Genomic DNA, 24,907 nt, shown 5'->3' with positions numbered 1-24,907 from the left:
GGAGAGCAAAGTTTTATTTCTAAACGTAAAGTTTGACTTTTCTTTATAATGTGTGTTTTTGTTTGGTTTTCCCTCTAATTAAGGTCAAAGAGAAATTCAATTGTTACTCAAAGTTTGTAATCTTTTTTAGTTCTAACCTAAAGTATAACTTTTGATTATGGATACATATTTTATGTTAATTGAATTATACTTTCAAGATTCAAACTTTATTTATTTTGAAGATTCAAACTTTATTTATTGATTAACATTATTAACAAGGATAATTGAAAATCAGTCAAAGTAATTATTTGCTCTGCCAAACAAAATTAAATACTAATTGATGGATTACATTTTGATTGGAATGCTAACAATTCTAATCATCTTCCATAAGGAAAAAAATTACTAATGCACAAGAATTTAAGAGAGAATAAAAAGTGATAAGACATATGAGTATAATTTATTATTTGATGTGATTATATATTATTATGTAAGGTTATTGAAAGTAAGAAAGAGGAGGAGACCTGACAACTAAAACACAAATAATATACGACAAGAGTTAGGATACAAGACAGTAAAGAAACAAACTTGTCCAGAAGACCCTAAAAATTAAACACTCCAAAAGATGCAAATTCTGGAGGAGAAGAACATATTGAATCCACTAAAAACATATCTCAATAAAATCGATTCGAAATGGAAGAACTAACATGAATTCCCTTAATGAAAAATTCTAAGCCACTGAGAACAATAATAGATGAATACATTATACTGGATCAAAGAACGTAACAAATCAAGTAGAGTACAAGATGTAATTAACTGTTCAAAAGGGGAGAAAGAGAAAATTGTGGGCTAGGCTAATTAGCCGTTGAAGAAGAGAACTAAACTATATATATTACAAATTGGAAGCATGGAAGTTGGCAATAATAACTCCCTTTTCCCCTACACAATTGACTTTAGGATGCTTAAATGACAATCAATAACATTAGAATTCCTTCTCTTCTTCATAGTTTTGTAGGCAAATAGCTTCACATTTATTTGCAAACTTAAACATGAAACATGGTTTCTACCTCAAATTATTCCTTTCCAAAAAGTCTTTCTTTAATAAAAACATACCCTTTAATTTAGGATTAAGCTTTCGTCTATAATGGCCTTTTGTAAATCTCATTAATCTTCATTCCATATTGCTTATGTAAATTCATACCCTTTTCTTCAAACTCCTTTCTTCTTGTTCTCTTCAACAATGTCTTCTCCACTACCAATGAACTCCACCATAGCAAAGTTTCGAACCAAACTTTCTTCAATATCTCAAGGAGATGTTTGCAAAGTTTTGGCATTCTTAGGGCTAGCCTTGTTTATTATCTATGTTTTCATCTTTTCACCTCCAAACTACCAACCATCTGATCTTCTTACAACCCTCAAACAAAACTTTCCAATAATCAACACTTCTCCATCGTCGACATCTCCATCGCTCACCGATCCTCCGACTAATGCCTCCCACATTATGTTCAGCATCGTTGGGTCAATGAACACATGGAAGTACAAGAGATATTATAGCGAGTCATGGTGGCGACCCAATGTAACTCGTGGCCATGTCTTCTTCGAACGACCACCTTCTGCCGAGTTCCTTCCATGGTCGGATTCCTCTGCTCCATTTCGAGTCAACGAAGATATTACAGGTTTTGCAGTGTACCCTAGAATCAAATGGCCAGATCAGGTAGGTTAAGCTATCATATACTGAAAAGCTTATGCCTACTCATAATATAACATAATAATATCGAGTAAATTAGGAATTTAATTGACTATTTAGTTATAAGTTTTTAGAAGTTCTAATTAGCTCTTTAATTTTCTAACACATTTATAATTGTATTTCCATTCAGATCCTATATTTAAAATGATTTAAATATTTTTACTTGTTAACTTTGTTAGTACATGGTCACTACAGCTTGTAGATAGACCACTATGTTATTTAAAGATATTGCTTGAAATTAGTCTATTGCATGAACCAAGCACAACTCGTGTCAACTCAATGTCAAGTAACATAATAGATAGGAACATCCAAAGTTCAATAATCTATTATTATTTTAAAAGTAAAGAGATAAAATCGGTCATACCTTCAAAGTTGTGAGAGACTAAATATATATAAACATCTAAAAGTTATAACTTCTAAATTGAGCTTTCTATGTTTTTATTTAACATATCATAAGTTGATAATTTGCATTGCTTTTATTCATATACTTCTTGCAGGTGAGGATTTTTCGAACGGTAATGGAGTCGTTTAGAGAAGGTAACAAAGACACGAGGTGGTTTGTAATGACAGACGATGATACGATAATATTTGTAGATAATTTAGTGAAGACATTGCGAAAGTATGATCACAATAAACATTGGTACATTGGGATGAACTCAGAGTGTGTGAAGTCAAACTTTGATTTCTCCTTTGATATGGCTTTTGGAGGAGCTGGTTATGCTTTGAGTTACCCACTTGCTGCTTTGGTAGCAAAAAGGTTGGATGGTTGCATTGAGAGATATCCCTATTTAAGGGTTAGTGATCAAATGTTGTTCTTCTGTTTGTCTGATTTGGGTTTCACTATTACTCACGAAATGGGGTTTCATCAGGTAAATCATATTATATTATTGCCTCTAATAATTCCTAGTTATTATGAAAATTAAATCATGATAGTGCTATTTCTACTATAAATTTTTCTGTTTTGTTATTTGCTTTCTATTAATGTTTTCAGAAATCAAGTTGAATGTTAAAAAAAAAAAAAAAAAAAACTGCTTTTAAAAAGGTAGTCGTTATTGTTTTTAGAACAAAATTAATGCATGTTCAATTTCTTCAAGAAATGGGAAACTATAGCTTGATATTTACGAGAATACAAAATATATTTTTCAACTGCTTTTCTACTTTAAAACTAAAAATTGGTTTACACTATCTTTTTTGGTTTCCGCACACACACACATATATATATATATATTTGTGTATTTAATATATTCCAACTTACCATTATGAATGTGTACTATAAAACAAAATGTTTGTTATCAGCACGAAACTAATTTAGGGATACTGTTCATTAAAGATTTTCATTATTTTGCATAATCATCTCCATCTCGTATATTAGAGCACACCTTGCTTGATATCTTAACTTCCTTAAAGTTGAAAGTTTAAACATATAATTCTTTGTGTGCATGATTTTGACAGATTGATCTACGAGGTGATGCATCAGGTTATCTATCATACCATCCACAAACCCCCCTCCTCTCCCTCCATCACATAGACCTAATCAATCCCATCTATCCAAACATGGACCGTCCCGCGGCGATCAGACATTTGATGAAAGCGGGAGCGGTCGACCAGTCCCGACTACTTCAACAAACGATATGCTACCACCGTCCCTTAAATTGGACATTCTCAATGTCATGGGGTTACTCAGCCCACATTTATGAGGCCATAATGGCTAGAAATTATTTGAAGAGACCATTGGAGACATTTGCACCATTTGAAAGAACTCATGCTCCCGTTTTCATGTTCAACACAAGGTGGGGAGTTCTTGATAACCCATGTGAAGCTCCTCATGTGTTGTATTTTGAGTCCATTGAAAGAGATGGAGAAGATAGGATTGTTACTACTTATTTGAGGAAATGGGCTCGTAATCTCCCTCCTTGTGCTTTTTATGGCAACCACTCTGCTGAATCCATTTCCAAGATTAGGGTTTTTTCTTCTGCCAAGCTCCCTTTAGAGGTTTGCCTTTCACTTTCTCATTTTCTTCTATTTCTATCCATGGTTAAAAGCAACTTTAAACTTTTGGATTGCTTGATCATCTAGAGTTGCTTCGAGATGACATTAGAGAGGCTAAAGGCCATTATAAAAAAAATGTCTTTAACCGTTTAAACTGTTTGTGGAAGAAGGTTAATCTATCAAACATTATTAATAGGTCAAACAATGTTGTAATTAACAAGATCAATAACAATGTGAACAAATAGTAGAGACAATAATAAAGAGACATATGTAGAGAACCCTACCTACTGAAAGTCTGCTTTATATCAAGATGATATATGTAGAGAACACCTTTTGTCTATTAATAGATAAACAAGCCTCTCATGAGACTCATGTAAACTAAAATAAAGAAAAGTGAACAATCAAAGCACGATCACATATAGTGAAATATATACACATCACTTACACAAACACTCACCAAAAACCCACGCGAAAACAATCGTTCAATAAGCAACAACCCTAAAGCTTCAAAGGGAATCCAACCAAATACTCAATGGACGATTGTTTCAGGGGTAATATAAAGTTATAAAGATAATCTACGCAAAACCAAAAATTTTAAAGACATCAACTGTGTGGACGTTGTTGAAGTAACAACTTAGTCTTTTAACTTTAATAACTAATAATTTAGTTTAACAAGCACATGGTTAGGAATGTTAGTCTTACTCTAGTCGTTGCTTAATTATTTGCAGGCAGGTGGAGCAGAATGTTGTGATGTAAGAATGTTGGACGTGAATGTTACTGAAGTGAATTATAGACCTTGTTATAGTGGGGAAGTCATGGCTTAAATCCCTTACATATATATATGGCCTCTCTTTCTTTTGTTGGCTATCAGAGTTTAACTTTAGCAAAGATATTGTTTTAAATTTAGATGGCAAAAACTGAGTATTATTTTATCAAACTGTTTTGATATAGTCAATTTTTTTAGTCAATTGATGTATGTGTATATTATATGTTAATACATGTGTTTGTCCATCTTTATCTATGTGATATGGCAAACACGTGTTAAACTGAATGTTGAACAAATGGATTTATATGCGATAGAATGGCGACTACCTTGGAATCAAATACGAAACAGCCCCTCCAAGGTTAACTAATACAACGTCCTTCTCAAACGTGCACTCATGGAAAAAATAGAATTGAAATTAAATGAGAACTTTAATCTTCTCAGATCAGAGCCTCATACTTCAAAAGAACTCAATAACCATTTTGTAAAAAATCTAAAAGAATACACATTTTTAACATCTAAATTAAATAAAGAAAAAAACACATTTTCAAATAGATCTGAAGTTTAAAATGTTTTCAAATCTAAAATAAATATAAAAAATAGTTTTTTGATCAAGATGAAATAAGAAAAAAGAACCTTTTTTAAATTTTATGACGTATCTTTTCAACATTTTACTATTCATTTCCAACAATATTACCTTTTCATTTTGAATTTTCTTATCCCAAAATGGACTTTTGGCAAATTAATTAATTGTGGTATATTTCTCACCTCTTAATAACGATATCTCTTAAATATAATAAATTTGTTGGGGTTTATGCCCTCAGCTCGCCATAATTAGTGTAAACAAATTATTTATTTAATAATAAAGTGTTATTTATTTTGACACATTTAGAATTGCATTAGTGAAATTCAATAAATTAAGATAAAAAATGGTTGCTTGAACAGTACTTGGTTGATATACAAATGGATCATATTTGAGTGATATCCTAAAAGATCTATAGTATATATATATATAAGGTTGGGTGCCTCATCTAATCATATTATGTGACCCTCTTTGTTAATCGTTACAAATGATTTGATCCAAATTGTTCATGTAGAACATACGAATGAGAGTATTCTATACAATCGAACCACGTAATATATACTATCTCTTTGTGATAGCAAAGAAAATGTGTTATTTAACCTTGCTTAATACGTGATCATTCTATGATTTTACGTTTCGATTTGATTATTTTATAAATTTTGAGTGTCAAAGAGGTAGAATCGATTGAACATTATGTAAAAAAATGGAGCTAAAACAAACCAATTTGGAGATGTAACAAAGCAATTAGACAAAAAGAGTAAAAAGTTACAAAACTGCCAGTGAAGAGGGATCCCACAACGTTGTTCAACGCTGTCTTCGGTGCTAAATATAGAAATGATGTTTTTTGACAGTACCGTGACACTATGCACTATTATAAAATTGTAACTGGTGTTTTGGTCATATTTTTTGATCCAAATGATCATTTAAGCATGTGACCACTCATTTTCTTTATTTTGCATCCTCTCTTTACCTATTGTTCTTTTGTAGTCAATCAAAGAAATGATGTCGGATATTTCAATTTTGTGCTAAAGGTAATCATCTCTAGCTTGGGTTTCTTAGGATTCTTTCCCTACTCTATCTATTTGTGAGTTTTTGAACCAAATTTTACATTGTAGTGTTAATTCAATAAGATAAGTCATATTTTTATGCTTTATGGATGTATGGTTGTCGCTTTGACTTAATATGCAATTTGTGACACTTGATTGTACGTTTATTCTAAGAAGCAATAACTTAGGTTGACTTGCTAATTAAATTAAAACTGCATTGATTTAATAAATTTAAGATTGAATCAATCGAACCATTAGCTAGCTAAATGCTTGAAAGTTAATGGTTCCACCTACCATGCTCTAGATCTTAACGCAACTAAGATAACTCGACTAAGCATGTTTTTCATCTTCTTATGTTAAACTATTTTGTTATTTCGGACAATCTAATTAGCTTCTATGATTAGATGGGTTAGATGAAAGCATGCATTAAGTTGGTGATGAGAATTTGATGAACAAATATTATGAATAAGGAAAACTTACCCTAACAACCAAAACTATGTATTCTCATATTGATTGTTTGCTTAGTTTAATTTTGGATAATTTTCTATTAATTGCAACAAACCATTATAACCAACCCCCCTCCCTCCCATCAGTTACCCTTGGATTGTAAATTATTTATTAGAGAAATTTAATGTGCTCTGTAATACCATTGAGACTAGTTTCAACTCGATCTTTTCTAGGAGACTAGTTTCCTGTGGTTAATTAGTTTAGTAAATCATATGGTCCAGATTTAGGTAACAAAATCCATCATACCACTTTGTAATACCATTGACTAAAGAGATATTTCAAACGATGATCATATGTAACTCGATCTCAATCTTAAGTGTACGTGAGTTATGGACTTTTGTTCATGAGTTAATCCTCTTTTGTTTTGTTTGGGTGAGAGTGACTTGTAATGTCGACTCAATACTTCTACCATTTTAGGGACGGGACCAATTGGGGAGTTGAGAGCTTAGCTACATAGGAAGGAACTCACTCCTTCCCACCTTTAGAATAAGTAGATAAGTTGTTGGACTTGAAGAATGGGGTTTCACCTTGTCATTAGCCTAAGAGAGTTTTTATCTATTGTTGAACCACTAACATATTGTCGTTACCGACATGTGGATGTAACGCTAAGGCACTTGTTCTAGCTTGAGTTTTTAGAAATCTCTCTTTGTTTCTTTGAATTTGTGAGGGCTTAAACTTGCATTAACGTAATTTTGGTTTCAATTCACATTTTATTAATGCATATTGGTTATATATTCGAATGCGTGGAGAATGTATGACTATCACTTTCGATTAAATCTTTGACTCATGACAATTGGATAAGATTTTGTTAGAAGCAATAGGTTAGGTTAGTTTGTTATTCTATTTTAATGAGCATTGTTCTGACAAACCTAGAATTAATAAACTTAACAAATGTCTATTAGATGCATGAAAATAGGCATTCCACCCGCAACTTAATCCTCGATCATCCTAAGCAAGGTAGAACAAAACACACAGTCACACGTAGCTTGCTAAGATACTTTTCTCTCATGTCTTAACGGTCAACAAGAATAAAACATGTAATCCATATTACAATTAAAACACAAGCAATCAATTGATGCAAAAGATTAGAATTCTTCCTCAAATCTATTCATGCATAAACGAGTTTAAAACTCTTCTACTTAAGCCCAAACAAAACCCATAAGATATTTAAAGGACCCTCCATCCACTTTCCCGCTACTCTAGCAGAAATAAGATTGAAATGCAACTTCACGGATGCAAAGTAGTAATAGCAAGTACTTAGGTAAACCAACTTCAAGTCCATTTCCCTTTTCCCTTTTTATTCTTTTTGCTACCTGTTTTTTTTTCTTTGCTTATTCTGGTAATCTTAATCTCATTGAGATTTGGAATTAAGACTTTAGACAAGACCTCTTTCAAAGCCCAATTCGTGCTAGGTTGGATTTGTTTAGCACCCACATAGAGTTGGTTTATTTTTCACACTTTTTTTCAAAAGGTAGGGAATTCGATTGGTTTAGTCCTTACATATGCATTACTAAATTGACTCTAGGAAGGCCTTTTAGGATGATATCAAATCTATGCATTACTAAATTGACTCTAAGGAGGCCTTTCAGGACTAAATTGACTCTAAGTATACAGGACCTAGGATAGTCAAACTAAAGACTCAAGTGTGCATTAGAGATGGAAGAAAAAAATTTAAATTATGCTTAAAATCATACCTATTTTCATCATGCAATACTTCACATATACTAAAAAACTCTAAGAGTGCATTATAGACATGTCATCAAAAAGCACAAAGCAGCCAAGTAAACAAATAAAGCGTACAAAAGTTTGAACTCAGATGCTCAAAGGCTCCAACCAGAACACAGACGCACCCCACCCCCAAACTTAAAATCCTACATTGCGCCTAATGAAATAGAAATAAGAAAAGCGTAAATAAAGATGAGTGTTGACTCCACAAAAAGATATCCTCCTAAAATTTTCTAAAACCAAGAATGATAAGAAAAGTTAGATAAAATAAAATATATATAACTGAAAAGGAACCTACTATAAGAAATCAATAAAATTCTAGCTACCTTCAGGTAGCACAAATTTTTAAGGTTGCTATGCTCGACCATACTCAACTTGCTCAACCATACTCTTCCTAAAAATTAGAGCTGACATATCCTTCACCCCCAACTTAGGATGTGGGCTACTATCGTGTAAAATAGAAGAATTAAATATATAGGACTAGCAGAAAAATTGTCATTAAACATTATAAGCGTTTGAGATTTCTTTCCCTATTTAATCCTAAGAGATCCTTTGGTCAACATCTCTCATAGCTTTCATTGTCTTTAACCTACTTGATCTCCTCCTCAACTTTAACCTCCTTGGAAGGCACTTCAACCTAGATATTTTTACCTTTTCTTAATGGGCTTTTCTTTCTTGATGTGGAGATAGAGCTCTCGTTACTGACCTACTTGGAAAAGGAGTAGAAGAAAGTTCACAAAAAATATGGCCTAAAAGAGAGTTTAACCTTATCCTAGACCTCTAGGGTTTAACATTAGGGGTCTCTTGTTCAACCTCAGCAACTGGTTCAGGGACTGGTGAAGCAAGAGTCTCAATAGGGCATACTGTAGAGATGACACTAACATTTCGCATGTCTGACATTGATTGGGAAGGAGTCTTTCAATACTTGGTGTCAAGTCTACCGTATTGTATTGGGCAATTGGGTCTTTTTTGTAATCAAACTCTACATATAGGAGAGGGTAGTCTTTTGATTCTACTTCAACTGTAAAATAGTATCAGAAAGGCTATTTACTTTGTCCTCTAATGACTTGCTACAAACTCGATCTTGAGGTTTCCATCCATGTGCAATGAATACCTCTTTCACAAGAGTGGTCAGTTCAACAAGTTCAGATCTAATCTCATTTACCTCTTGTGAAAATGTGGTGGATAGAAGGACTCGATCTCTTGTCCCAAACTGCTGGGCATTAGCAACGATAGGGGAAATCAATGCTTTGACTTGATTTGAAGGAGCCTTATTCACCAAGACTTCTCTTACAGCTGCATCGATCATACTTTTATCATTGGAGACTAGCCTCTTATAAAAGTATTGATGTATGAGTGCCTAAAAAATCTGATGATGTGGAAAACTCTTGCAAAGGCACTTGAAATGCTCCTAATATTCATGAAGTGTCTAATCGTTTACCTGCATGATATCATAAATCTCCTTTCTGGTCTTGGTGGTATGAAAAGCAGGGAAAATTTTTTCTAGGAAAAGCTTCTTCATCTGAGCCCAGATGGTCACAAATCCTGCAGGGAGAATATACAACCAATGCTTGATGTCATCTTTCAGAGCAAAGGGGAAGGTTTTGAGGTTCAACTGCTCTTCAGTCACTCCATGTGGCCTCATGTTGCTACACACTACATGGAACTCCTTGATAAACTTGTGCGGGTCCTCACGTTCAAGTCCATAAAAAACATGTAGTAAGTGAATTAACCAAGTTTTAAGATCACAATTACCTGTCTCTAGATAGGTAATGCAAAGAGATTGCTGGGTAAAGTCAAGGGCAGCTAGATCTCTCAAGGTACCTGCTCTGTAAGTTCTTCTTCAAACGTGCCTTCAGCACAAATGTCTTTGTAAGCCCTCATTCCGCTCTCCTTTATTTTATTTATTTATTCAATATCTCCTAAATGGTGAAAAAAATTGGAATATATTTTTTTTTTACTCCGTGAAGATTGACCTATTTGAAAAAAAAAATTAGAATCAGTTTTACTTGGGTTTAAGACTGGATTTTTTTTAGATGTTGAAAAGAATGAGGATCAAAGCAAAAGGAAAGCTATTTATGGAGTGAGGGGCATAATGGTCACTAAGACCATTTTATTATTAAATTAAAAAAAGAGAAACGAAGAAAAAGAAAGAATATATTTTTTCTCTCTTCTTATTCTCCTTCTTCATTCTTCTAGAACGCCGACCGCCCCCCTCTCCTGTTGAAATTTCTCGTTCGCCAATCATCTCTTTATCTCTTTCTCTCCTCCAGCTGATGCCATCACCCAGTTAACCATGTGCATTGCTTGACTCATCGAACGACGACTGCTGCCGACGTTCTTGTGTCTTCCTTTTGTGCATCGGCCATGACACACTCTAGTTAGAGCGTGACTCGTTGATGCCAAACCAGCCATCCATTGCGTCGCCTAACTCGTCGAATGATGATCACCCCATGCCGATTTAGTGATCGCTAACCACTGGTCTCACTGGCCGACTTGAAACCCCTATTTTCCTCTTCTTCAGCCGACGTACCATTGTGTTACTTAACTCACCACTTATTTCTTGCCACACGCCACTATAAGAAGCCATCAGAGCGATAGTTTTCGCTGTAGTTCTTATCGTGAGTAGTTGGATAAGGTTTTGCTTATTTTAGGGTATTTTAGTTGGGTTTGTGGAAGATTTTTGAATAACCATTAAGTTTCAACTCGTTTTTCACAATACCCATTACATTTTGATGCTAGATCTGAGTTCTTGAAAGGATTTAGCTTCTGTCCAGCCTTTAGGAAACTCAAAATTGGGTATTCTCACATAACTTTGGTAAGATTCTAAGCTTTATGGAGTGAGTCTTGAATATCCATCTAATTTTAGCGATGATATTGAATAACTCAGGATGTCAGATGCTTGATTTTAAATTGAGAAGTTACTTATGGTGCTATTGATTGAAGTTTAGATTACTTAGTTAGGTTCTTGGGAAGTTCTGGAGTATTTTCGTTGAGTTGTCCTAGAGTTCTTGAATGCCCATTAAGTTTAAGCATTAAAGTTGAATTACCTATGATACTCAAGTCCTAGAGTTGAAAGGTTGAAATGGACTTTCCAATAACTTTGGAGTTCGCTTGGGTCTTACCTCTGTAAACTCGAAACATAAAATGGTTTTAGGTACTAGATTCGAATTTAGGAAGTCGTTAATGTGTTGTCAAGGCGATTTCGACAAACTTCCAATAAGTTTTGAAGTAAATCTAGTGAGTTCTCTCATAGTTATTGAATACCCATTTAGTTTTAGCATGAACTCGATATTACTCATGATGTTTGAATGGAAAATTGGAAACTTTAGAGAACTATGAAGCATTGTTCTCTGCACTTAAGATCGTCTATAACAAGTGTGGGTAATCTCTTAAGTCATTGACTCGTTAGTTTGACATCGAGATTGTTAATGGATCTAAACCTCTAAGGTATGGATATTTGATATAAGAGAATATGGATTTAAAAGGCGACTTAAGTTTGGGTGCTTGTGACATTAGGAGTTTAAGTTGAAGTTTAAGGGTCCAAAAGTGAAATTTTAGCCTAAGTTAAAGCATATGAGAAATGATACAAAGTTAATAAGAAAAGTGGGAATTTGACCCATTGAACCATAAATAGCTTGAGTTGTCATGATTAAGTGTTTTAGAAATAGTTGTGATATCTTGATATGTGAAGATAATTGAGGGACATAGATCGTTGTTTTAGGCCAAATTGAAGTGGGGAAAGCATATAACCTTGGGGGATCAAGTTATTGGCTTTGAGTGGCTCATTTTCAAGCTAATTTCTTTATACTTGTACATGTTATCTCATGATATTGCTTGGAAACTACCATGATTTAAATTTTTTATCACCACGCTTTCGTTTATGTTTAAACAATGTGTTTACGCATTGGGATTTTAAGAATGTTTATGATTTGGATTTTATAAAAGCAGGTTTCAAGTTCTTGTTTCCATTTATACTTAAATGATGTGTTTATTCATCACGATTTTAAGAATGTGTATGGCTTGAACTCTATAAAATCGTGTTTCATGTTTTTTTTATTATACTTGGTTTTGAAGTATGATTAACCGATGTTTATGGTGAAGGAGAGGGTGATTTCCCTAAAGCTATGTGAATTTGTTTCCGTAGCGCCACATATGGTTGTTAGAGGATTCTAGGACTAAAAGAGGTCGAGACTGCAGATCTGAGAACCTGAGCCTAGGTGAGGATATGTATGAAGGATTGTGATATGGCTTCGGGCCTAGCTTAATCCATGGTGGGTGGCTCTATGTGCACATAGGAGCGGATATGGAGGTTGTTACTGTGGTAGGTGCTAAGTATATGTAAACTTCGTTTGGCGTGTGTTTTCTTGTAGATGTGGATCATGTGAGCTATTTTAAGCCGTGTATTTAGTATGCTATCATGGTTGGATTGGATGGAGGTTGTTACTGTGGTGGGTGCTAAGTATGTGTGAGCTCTATTTGGCCACATGTTTCCTTGTGGTGTATAAGCTATTCTGGGTGTTGTATTTAGTATGCATCATGCTTGGATTGGATGAAGGATACTCTTGGGGTGGGTACTAAATATGCGTGAGCTAGTTTTGGTCGCATGATTTTTTGGTCATGTTTGAGCTATCTTTAGTTGTAATTTAGATGCCTTGCAGTGGTTGGATTGAGTACATGTTTGTTGGTTTGATTAGTGGCTATGAGATAATGGCGTTTTAACTATTATTTTATAATTGATGCATATTTACAGATTTTCTTTTTTAGCATGTTTTATGAGTTTTTACTTTTAAGAAACTTGCCACTCACTGAGTTTTCAACTTACGTTTTCAATGTTTTCTTCCCCCCCCCCCCCTCTCCAAGTAGCGATCAAGGATCAAGCATTAGTTGAACTCTCGTCATCATTTGTGAATCTTCATTTTTTTGTATGTATATAGTTAACTTTTGTATTGTATCATGGGGAGGTTAGATGTATCGAGAGAGCGCTAAGGACTCGTGTTTTGAGAAATCCTTCATTAGACTACAATTATTTTGTATGTAATATCTAGTTTGAATCTTAACCCTACTTGAAACTTTGAAATTTTTTGGATGAGTGTGTGGTGACACACACTTGTTGTGATGTGGATTTTGAAGTTTTCTTATATACATATAGAAGCGAAAATATCTTCCTTTTTAGGTTTGGCTAACCCATACTTTAGGGAGATGCTGCCGAAATTTTTACATCATTTCTTGAAAAGCGCATTACAAATCTTACATTTGAAAAGGAATGTTTGTTAAATTAGATTCACACCACGATCTAGGTTAGAGGGTAAAACCTAGAACGGGGTGTGACAGTCCTCTTATGAATCTTTTTCCTCTTTAACTTCTTTTCTTCTTCGTCTCTCCTCTCGACCAAGACCTATAAAACACAACAGCGAATTTCGATCCTAGAAGGATCAGATCATACAAAGGAAGAGAAAAATAAAAAACAATAAAAGGGTAGAAAAATCTTTCACAAGAGAAATATAGGTGTTCATTGTAAACAACGCCAATTTCATGGATAGAGTTTGTCTCCAAATCTATACCAAGTAAATTATCGAATCACACTCCAAGCATTAGTCTTAGTGGTAAGTACGGGTTGAACTTAGGGAGCATATTGATTCCTTAAACAAAATAATTTCCAACCATGGTACCCGATCAAGGGGATGTTTTAAGTTGAATTTGATAGCAAGAAAGTAAAATGACATGAAATGAAAGGAAAATGTAGATATTCAATATAATGAGGCTTAACTTGGGTTATATCGATCTCCCCCTATGCATAGAGTTTGTTCATTGAGTTAGCACAACTTATTTATATGCAACTTTACCTAACCAATTTAATTACTTAAGATAAAGGGACATTTACAAAAATAACAAAACATTTTATGATAATAGGGTCAATGTCACTACATTTTTTAAATAGAAAAAGTAGCAAATTTAAAAGAAGATAACCATCTGATAGTCATTTGATAACCTTCTGATAGTCGTCTGATAGTCGATTGATTGCTGTCTGATATCATTAATTACTTGTCATATTTTCCATATTCGCAATATGTAAAAAAGAGGTGCTATGAGTTGTTTTTTTCTAATTTGTTTTTGTCATATGGTGCAATTTCCCTAAGATAAATAAATTGTTCCAAGGTTTTACTTGTTCTAATCCAATACGATTAAACATGCATAATTGAATTTCTCAAATTAGTTGGGGAAAACCCATAAGAGACCATCTCCTAGTGGGTAACCTTAACCATCGGGAGTTAGTAACTCTTGACGAGCATTATACATTGCCAGAAGTTACTTACTCTTGATGGTGTATTAGTTTGCGTCGAGAGTTTACCAAATTTCTCAATGACAGCCTTCTCATTAGGAGTTAGTTTCAATACATTATTTTTTTGGAATCATACTACCGATGTCCTCGTCATGAGATAGTTCTTTATTTTGATTTTGTTTATTTTTTTAAATCATGATCTCAGTAACCTAAAATTCATAACATTATTATCAAATTAAATGATTTCATATAAAGAACTAAATTTATAAACAAAGTCGATGTACATATATAGTATTACTTTATTACAAAAAAGATAGAAAAGTTTGCAATTGTTACAGAAAATATAGAAAGTTTGCAAAATGATATGAAAAACTATTATGTTTGGAGAACTACATTGAAGAAAGTGTCATCTCCAAAAAACATTTGCAAATGCCATCTCTAAGAAACATCTCCAATCAATAGTTTACATACAACCATATTAATTAGTGCAAATATTGTTAAAACATTCAAAGACCCTAAGGTTCAACCAAACAAAGAAAATCTCCATTCAAGACTCCCAAAATTTAACACTAATCTCAACCCACCCCTCACAACATTTAAACAACCTAAGGTTCAGTCAAAGACACAAAAAACCTAATCAAAGCTCAAAACAAGTAACACTAAGCTCAACCTATCCCTTACAACATTAAAAAATCCTAGGGTTCGACAAAAAAAAAAAAAAAAAAAACTCAATCAAGGCTATAAAACGAGGAACACTAAGCTCAGCACACCCCTCACAACATTCAAACATCTAAGCTTCCAAGTAAACAAACAATTTAACATTATGCTTGATTTTTGCAATGATGAGTTTAATAATTTGTATATATTAGTTGTAATTTGAAATGTTCAAATTTATTTTAGGAACTAATATAATGTATGGTGATACATTATAATATAAAATTTATATTTTAATTAAATTTTATTATATAAATTTAATTTTAGATATGATTCTAAATTAATTTATGAGAGCTACTAGTTAAAATTTTAAATACATAAGATATTTAATTTAGCAATTAATTAATTGGAGTATTAATTCATAGTTTAGTTTAATTTGATTTAATTAATTTGATTTAATTAAATTAAGTAAAATAAAACTATAGGTTATGTGTGAGATATTCATTTAAACTTGATTTAAATGAAATATTAATTAAATATGATTTAAATAATTATTAATTTAAATTAAATTTAGGTAAATTTTTATAAATACAACAAACTGGCAAAATATTTACGATTCGTATAAGAAAATGAAAAAGTCCATGAGCGGATTTAGTAGTAGGTCCTTACTGAGTATATTTAGATACTCACTTTTTCCTATGTTTAATATTTCAGACTAAGGTAGAGAACTTGAGAAGCTGGCGAGTGACAGAAAGTGATCCGTGGCATGCCATATGGGGACACAGTTAGCTTCCACGTCTATTTATATGTTTTTCAATATTTTAAATTTTAACCATTTTACTTAAGATTTTGTCCTTTTTTTTAGTTCTTTAAAATTTTTAAAACCCGTGAGTCACGATTTTTTTGTTAATTTTGATAATCTTATGTTTTTGTGAACATCTTGATATTAATTTTATAAAGATTTTAGTTATCCTCTTTTCAAGAAAGTGTCTTTTGATGTTTATCTTTTTAAGTAATGACCTTAACTTATTTTAAAAGTTCAGGTTGTTACAATGGTCCCGAATACTTAGTCCATCCATAGCACAACTCAACAATATGCATAGACTACATAGAACATTCATATATCACTACTCCATCAACAACACAACGCCCAACAATATATCTAAGTTAGGGATATAATAGCAGTCAATTCCTCTTCATCTATATTCAGTGAACAGCACGACCCATCAATGTATAAAAAAAACTACTCTTAGTAGTATGTCGTCCAAAACCAGTTAAGAGTATATCATTACTACTTTTTATAAGAGCACATAACCATCAATTTAATGCAGCCTCTAAAACATACTTTCATATCATTTACTAAGTTTAAATCTCATATTTGAGTCCAATAGTAGGAAATCCTTTACCTGAGATTTAGCTACGCTCCTTAACCAAACTAAGATCCAACTAACCAACCTAAACATAGCATAAGGAATTTAATATTAAAACAAGCAAGTTGCCCAATCAACTACCCAATTTACAAGATGTACAACTTACCCAAGCAAATGGAGAATCTCACTTGAAACCAAACTTGACGTGAACTTGAGAATTTAACTTCGATACCTTCAAGAATGTAACATCAATGAACCCACTTAATCCAACATTTTATTCCAACATTTACGCTTAAATTGACTAAGGAAAACACAATGAAACTAACCTAATTACCCTTACCAAAAACTCAAAGTGGCTCAACTTGGGAAGGAAACGGCTTAAGTTGCTCGGAACTGAAGTTGATGGTTCGAATTTGACTCAAGCAGAGAGACAGATGGTGCGTGCGGCTTGGGCAACCAAGAAATCGCCTTGGACGGCGCGCATGGCTTGGGTTTGGTGCACGACTTGGAGAAACGCAACGGCTAACGAAGAGAGGACGAGGAGACACGACTAGGAAAGACGACTGCCGATGAACTGAACACGTAGAGGAGGATGGCGACCAGGTGACTTGCACGGACGAAGAGACGGTAACGACGCGACTGGGCTTGGGCGAACACGACCAACTGAGGAGGAGAGCCTTGGCGACGATGGCGGCTTCGAAAGGAGGAGCTTGGAAACAAGGGTGGGGATGCTGGCGGTTTGACGAGGAGGAGAAGAATAAGCTGAAGGTCGAGGGGGGGCCTGCGGCTGAAGTGAGGAAGAAGAAGAAGATTTTAGGTTTTATTTAAATAATAATAATAATAATAGAATTATATTATTTTATTTTATTTCATTATTATTTGATATTATCACCTAAAATATTTTCCTTTTCCTTTTCTTTTCCTTTTTCTTACCAACCCAAATAATATAACACCCAAAAAAATAAAATTTTAAAAATTTAGGATAAAAGTGTTAAGAAATTACCTCAAAATTTTGGGACGTTACATTTTTCCCTCCTTAAGGAACTTTCATCTCGAAAGTTCTATTCCTCGAACAACTCTGGGTAGCGAGCTCTCATGTTGTCTTCTTTTTCCCACGTAGCCTCTTCAACTTTGTGATTTCGTCATTAACTAGAGGAATCCCTCTGTTTCTCAGCATCTTTACCTCTCTAGCCAAAATCTTGACTGGCTGTTCTGCATAGCTCAAACTTTCATCAATCTCTAATGGCTTGTAAATCCACTACATGAGATGGATCTGTCACGTACTTTCTCAACATTGAAACATGGAACACGTCATGAATAGCAGAGAGTGATGGTGGCAATGCCAAACGATATGCCACAGGACAAATTCGCTCCAGAATCTCAAACGGCCCAACAAAATGAGGACTCAACTTTCCTTTCTTTTCAAATCGTAAAACACCTTTCATAGGTGCTACTTTCAAGAACACTTTGTCTCCCACATTAAACTCAAGATCCTTCCGTCTCACATCAGCATAACTTTTCGCTCCTTGCATGCGCGCTCTAATTTTTTGTACTACTTCATTAGTAGATTGAACTAACTCAAAACCCATTAATCTCTGTTCACCAACCTCATCCCAACAACAGGGGATCTGCAACATTTGCCATACAGAGCCTCAATTAACTCTGCAGGATTGTAGTGTACAACAACACTCAACTAGTATGTAAGCTTGTTATATGATTTTTTCCAATCACCAAAAATAGCAATAAGTGCTTTTCTCTTCGCTTGTCATACTCGTCTGTACTTGACACTGTAGCAGTACTATTGTTTTATTGTTTCCATGAGCTCTAGCACAACAACACTAGGATCAAATCTAACCATGTTTTGAATTTCAACACTCATGAAATTATAATCGAGTTATGAGTGATCTTGTATTAACTCTGAGTACAAACATGAGTGTTCTCCTTCGAGCCTAGTAATTTCAAACATTCTACAGCTCTTATATATACTCCCACGTAACCTCTAGTTACAACCATTTTTTCATTGTTTGCATCTAACATACATAAGATTTTGGTTTAATTCAACTATAACAATTTCTTAGTGTTTTTTGACACAATACTTTTTAGTGGCCAACTAAAGATCTTTCTTACAATCAAATAATATTCCCTTTTGAATTAAATAAGATGTGTCTATAGATACATTCCTATCTCCCAGTGTAGACCCTTGTTCACAATCAGAATTCGTAATGTCCCCATCTATTTGTGTCAACATCTCATTAGGTATCATTTCATTTTCTTGCTCTATATTTTTTTCATTACCAAATAATTCATCAACCTCTACATCTATATCATTATCTCCATCATTACCAGATTTAAGAATAACTAGATTTTCAGGTCTATCGACATATTTAATCAGCTGTTAAATATCAAGACCACAATTAGAGATACATCATTCTAATTAAACAAAGCCTAATAGTTCAATACCGAATATCAAACTCCACATATGCCTAAATTACGTTTAAACTCTATAATGCCTAATCAATACATAACTGAATCCTTAAGTTTTACAAAAATGCAATCGTTATATGAATTACATACTCAACATGGGTTATTCAAACATGAAATTGTAAATTTTCCACTATATTTATGAGTGAACCCACATATTAAACAACATCCCACATATATTAACGTTTAAAATATCTCTGATCCTCAAAATTTAAAGTACCTCAAATCAAATTATTTTCAAAGAATTTGTTTTATTAGTATTATCTTGATAAGATATCTCAAATCAGTTACATTCATTCTTAGATTTAAACACCCTAAACCAAATAATTTCTCTAAAATCAAATAATATATCTGTAATCAAATAATTTCCCTAAAATCAAACAAGATACCTAAAATCAAATAATTTCTTTTAAACTCCCTATACTATTATTCCCCTAAAAATATAATTCAAATAACTGCCTCAATATACATAAAATCAAAATTCAAATAACATATCCAAAATCGAAATTCCTCCTAAATCAAATAATTCTCCCTAAACAAAATTATTCTCCCTAAATCAAATTATATTCACCCTAAAATCAAATAACATACTTCAAATTAAATAATTTCTCTAAAATTAAATATTTTCCCTAAAATCAAGTAAATTTTCTAAAATCAAATAACATACCTAAAATCAAATATGTTTCCTAAAATCAAATAATATAACTAAAATCAAATAACAAACATAAATTCAAATAATTTTACAACAAAATCAAATAATTTTTACTAGCATCAAGTAACAAACTTAAACTAAATTATTTTTATAACAAAATCGTGTTCCCGGTCTATGACTTAGTTAAATAATAAAATCATACAAGTAAATACGCATACCTTGTGATGAAAAATCGAAAGGCAAAACGGGAGGGGAGGGACACTTTTTCGTGAGGGCCGACTTGGAGGGAGGCTCTTGGCTGCTCACTTTTCATGAAGGGTGGAAGGATTGCTAAATTTTTATGAATAATGGAAGATTTTCGTGAAGATTGAAGGAAGGCAAAATGGGAAATGGAAGATGGGAGGTAGAATAAGAGATGAAAGGAAGAGAAGGCTCGGGCTAGGTTTTAAAAGAGACAAAATCATGTACCCAGTACATGAGATCCTACATGCCAGACAAATGGCAGTCAACACAACAGTTGATTGCCAGAAAGGACACGCGTGAACGAAGTCATGTATCGGGTTCAAGACTCCAATCACAAGTTGTGGACCAGGTCCACGACTCCAGTCACATTTCAACCCGTAGACATGTACTCGATCCACAATTTTGCGAAGTCATGTACTTAATAGACAATTTCGCTACTCTATTTTTATATTACTTTTTAACCTACCATATTTTTGTCATTATTTTGTAAAGAAGACATTATTAAAAAAATTTGGATTTATGTTTTAACTTTTTGGTTTATATTTGGTTAATGAGAAAACTGGTGTAAGGATTTGACAAATTTCGGTTAAAAATGAGTATTTATATGAAAAGAAAAAATAAGGTATCTATCGTTTATTTTTAAATGAATTCTTTCCTACTCAAAATAACTTCAATACTAAAAAAGCATTGAAAAGCCTACTTAAAGGTTAATGTATTGACCCAAATCCTAAAAGTTCTAAGGATATTTTTTAAATGAAAATATTAACAGTTTCCACACATGTAAAACAATGATATATTTTTTGAGAAAATTTAAAGGTTTAGCGATATTTTGTTAAAATTTTTGAAATTTCAAGGATATTTTTGATCCAAAATATTTATGGTTTCAATCCAAAACTAATTGTACGGATATTTTAAACTTTTTCTTTTAGTTTAAAAATAGTGATATCAAAACTTTGACAAGTTTAGGAGTATTTTACACAAAAATAGAAAGTTTAGAAATATTTTCCACGTGTAACCTTGTATATTAGGAAAAGAAATAAAATAAAATTAATAAAGATGGATGGGAGGACACGTTTTAAAGGACAATAAGATGAAGAATATTATATTGCTCTTGCTCTTGGTGTGTGAGAGTGATACATATATTTTGGTAAGAAAACACACAAAACCTTATATTGTTCTGAGAGTGATACATATTTTGGTAAGAAAACACACAAAGCCAAGGGCCACACCTTTATCAAAGTACAATATATAATGGATAGAGCTCTAGGTATCAATTATATTTTACCCACCCATCTCACAAAGAAACCCTTTTCCCTCTTTATAGTGATGAAAGAGCATGCGGGCTAATGTATGTCACATTTTAAATTTCCATCCATTGAGTTGGACATTGATATGAAAAGAAAATCCACATTGCTAGAGTCTATTATAAACCTATGTCAAAATACATTTCGTCCACGTTGCTATTTGGTTAAAAAAAAATACTTTTAGTTTCTAAATTTTCACAAAAATAATACTTTACTCCTTATCTTTTATTTATAAGAATAGGGTTCCATATATAGGTTGAATTTTATAACAATTTAGTCTCTTTACCATGAAAAATGTTAATATCCAAACATTTTTTTACCTATGTAGGTTAAAATATTCATTAGATCTTATTTAATTTTGACAAAGTACATTATATTGATCAAACTGTTACTTATTAAAGTTCAAGAACTAAAATATTGTTACAAATATGACAGTACACAAACTAAATCGTTACGTATTAATTTTAGAGACTAAATTGTTACTTGGATGAAAATTTATAAATGTAAAGTACATTTCAAAAAACTTTAATTTTTTCATCAACGTTGATGTTGAAAACATGATAGAAAAACGAAATAATAGTGACAAAGAGAGAGGGTGAGCTTTGATGTTGGCCATTCAAAGAAATGGCATTTGCACAAGGGAAACATTTGTATAAGTGGCGCACGAACACAAATATGAATCAAAATCCTCCATATATACTCATTATTCTCCTCCTCTCTTTATTTATAAGTTATTGTCTACATTTCTTTTTCCTTTGCATTTTCACTCTTTGTGGATGTGTGTTTTCAACATATGTTAGATGTGCTGTTAATATGATTACTTGTTGGTTGATTATAATTATTTGTATATTATGAATCGATAAGTGTGAATTTATATCATCGTGCTTGTGAAAATCTAACGATATGGACTAAAATTGACGTTTCTAGAGTCTCAAAAATGATATTGATTTTCTTATTACATTTTTTTGTTAAATGTCTTTTAAGTAATATATGTCATCGAGACATTAAAAGACAAATTTAACATTGTGTTACTATAAAACAAGTCTGGCTTTATGGATATGATATCTACTATTATTTCAAATATCGGTATGTTTTGATTTTTTAATTAAGAAATTATTGAAATTATATATATATAAAGATCATACAACTAAAGGGTACATATGCACAAAATGGCCACTCAAGAAACCGAATGACTTTTCCTTCACAACGGCAACAATTGGTGCCTATACCTAGAGACTTTTTATTATGTAGGTATAGATGTATGCATGATAAAACGAGGTCAAATATGACACAATATGAATGTATTTTATTGGTTATTTATTTAAAAATAACTTGATCTTAAAGCTTTAAAATGAAAAAAAAAAAATTTAATAGAGTCTTACCCTCCTTTTCAGGTGAAATTTTAAAATGGCATAGCTCAATTAATATAATAGTCGTAGTATATATCAATTCGAGATCAGAGAAGTCTAGGAAGAAATAAATAATAAAACACAAACAATTTCTATATCATTAATAGGTAACTATTAAAAAATTGGGACAACATGATTTTTTTTCGTTGGTGATGGCTCAAACTCCCATGCTCTCTTTTTTTACAAAGAGGAGATGTTATATTTTCTAATTCATAAAGAATATTATCGAAATTAAAACACTTTACCATTAATATTATATCTATCTCAGACAAAGATTACAATTAATATTATATGTACATCCACAATTGTTTCTGTACACTAATTGTTATATTTTCTTTTTTTTTTTTTCGATTTTTCCATGTCAATATTCAATTAATATATCAATTGATATGTGGATAAATCGGAGATAATTAGAAATATAGTAATTAGATTTAAAATAATTAAATTTATAGCAACACGATAAACCATGTTGTAAATATTAGTAGAATCTATCACTAATAAGTTTTGTTATATTTGAAACTTTTAAAAAATGTAGTTATATACTTAATTATTATTTCTAAAGTTGTCACCAATTACAATTATCCAAATATATTGACTTGGTAATAGAAATTCAATACCATAATAAGATTAGGTAAGTAAGATGAACGTGTGGAGCACGTGTTTAGCCTTATTACATTTCTAGGTGGTCTCCATTTTGAAGTTAATTGCATCACCTTCTGGTATCAATGCAAAAAAGATACTATTGTATGTATACATATTGGAACTAGCCAGGCTTAGGCTCTACATTCGTACGTAGGAGGTGGTTGAGTTTACTATATATTTCCATTATTTTGTTTGAGGTTCACTACAAATGGAAAATAAAAATCATCAAAATAGACGAGAATTATTAAATTATAGCCTATAGTTAGTATTTAAAAGCGAAGCATGAAATTTAATTAATGTTTTGTTTGGGCTATATGAATAATTGCAAGACAGAGAACCACCCTAACTACATAGCTCAACTAAGTCATATATTTACCTTCAATCAATTCACTCCACGTATTGTTAAACTTAAATGAAATTAGGAAAAAGAAATAAATGTGGTTCACAACCTGTTGACTTGTGATGTGACCAAACTTTAATTTATGAGAACCAATTATTATTTTGAATTTAGAAACGAGCTACAAGATTAAATAATTATAATATAACCTGATGAGTGGAAGATTGTCATGTTTTGACTTCCCATGCCCTTATGGTTAATTTATAGCCATCAATAGTCATATATGCCTCATCTTCCATATAACATGTCCTCGTTATTTCATTTTTAATTCAATTTTTTGTTTCAAAATGAAAAATTATTCTAAATGAACCCCTTTTCAAAATATAATAAAATATTACAATTTATTTATGATAGATCGCCATAGACTACTATTTGTGTTCATCATGATTCAGATAGACACATATAATAGTCTATCACAATCCATCACACATGAATGGTGATATTTTGCTATATTTTATAAATATTTTAGTTCATTCTACTATATTTTAAAATGTCGCTTTAAAAAAATCTTATATAATATATTTGTTCATGTAAGCCTAGTTTGAGTGAAAAAGGGAACAAAATATCTTTCACATACGTTGGGATTGATTTGATGGTTATAATATTGTCAAATATTTTAAGGACCGTTTGCAAAAATATCAAAAAAGAATTATGAAAATAGGATTTACGTCATTACATTTTCTAAATTGCAAAAGTAATAAATTTAAAAACAGATAGCTGCATTTAAATTTGTCATGTTTGCAATATGTAAAAAAAAAAACTACTAGCTGTATTTTTCTAAATTTTTTTATTATCCGATGCAATTTATCGTATTTTAATTTATTTGTTCACTTCATAACTTACCAACAAAAGAAATTAAAATAATATCAACACTTATTACATTTTATTTTATTTGTCAAACTTCCGTTTTCTCTCTCTCTTTTTTAAAGGTTGAAGTTAGAATTAGGTTTATTTCAACTTCTATTTATTAAACATGGCTGAAAATAGTTAGACTAATCATTATTAATGAATACCCAACATTTATGTCAAGCTATGAAACAATTCTATTATATTCCACGTTATATGATACTTAACCATAATTTAAAAAATATATGATTATGACTATTTAATTAACACACATCCAATTTTCGTAATCT

The 24,907-nt window shown here is 32.1% G+C and overlaps 1 protein-coding gene across 1 annotated transcript; it reads left to right on the top strand.

Annotated features, from left to right (window-relative positions):
* Nucleotides 1-1,025: 1,025 nt before the first annotated feature.
* On the top strand, nt 1,026-4,791 carry LOC103492025 (uncharacterized). Its single transcript, XM_008452191.3, has 4 exons — nt 1,026-1,690; nt 2,221-2,592; nt 3,176-3,715; nt 4,441-4,791. Exons 1-4 carry the CDS (start codon nt 1,217-1,219, stop codon nt 4,534-4,536), a joined length of 1,482 nt encoding a protein of 493 aa, XP_008450413.1. The 5' UTR covers nt 1,026-1,216; the 3' UTR covers nt 4,537-4,791.
* The last annotated feature ends 20,116 nt before the right edge of the window (nt 4,792-24,907 follow it).

Source organism: Cucumis melo, chromosome 2 (genome assembly GCF_025177605.1).
Source record: "Cucumis melo cultivar AY chromosome 2, USDA_Cmelo_AY_1.0, whole genome shotgun sequence".
NCBI classification, from domain to species: domain Eukaryota; kingdom Viridiplantae; phylum Streptophyta; class Magnoliopsida; order Cucurbitales; family Cucurbitaceae; genus Cucumis; species Cucumis melo.
This window is presented reverse-complemented; position numbering and strand designations above follow the sequence as displayed.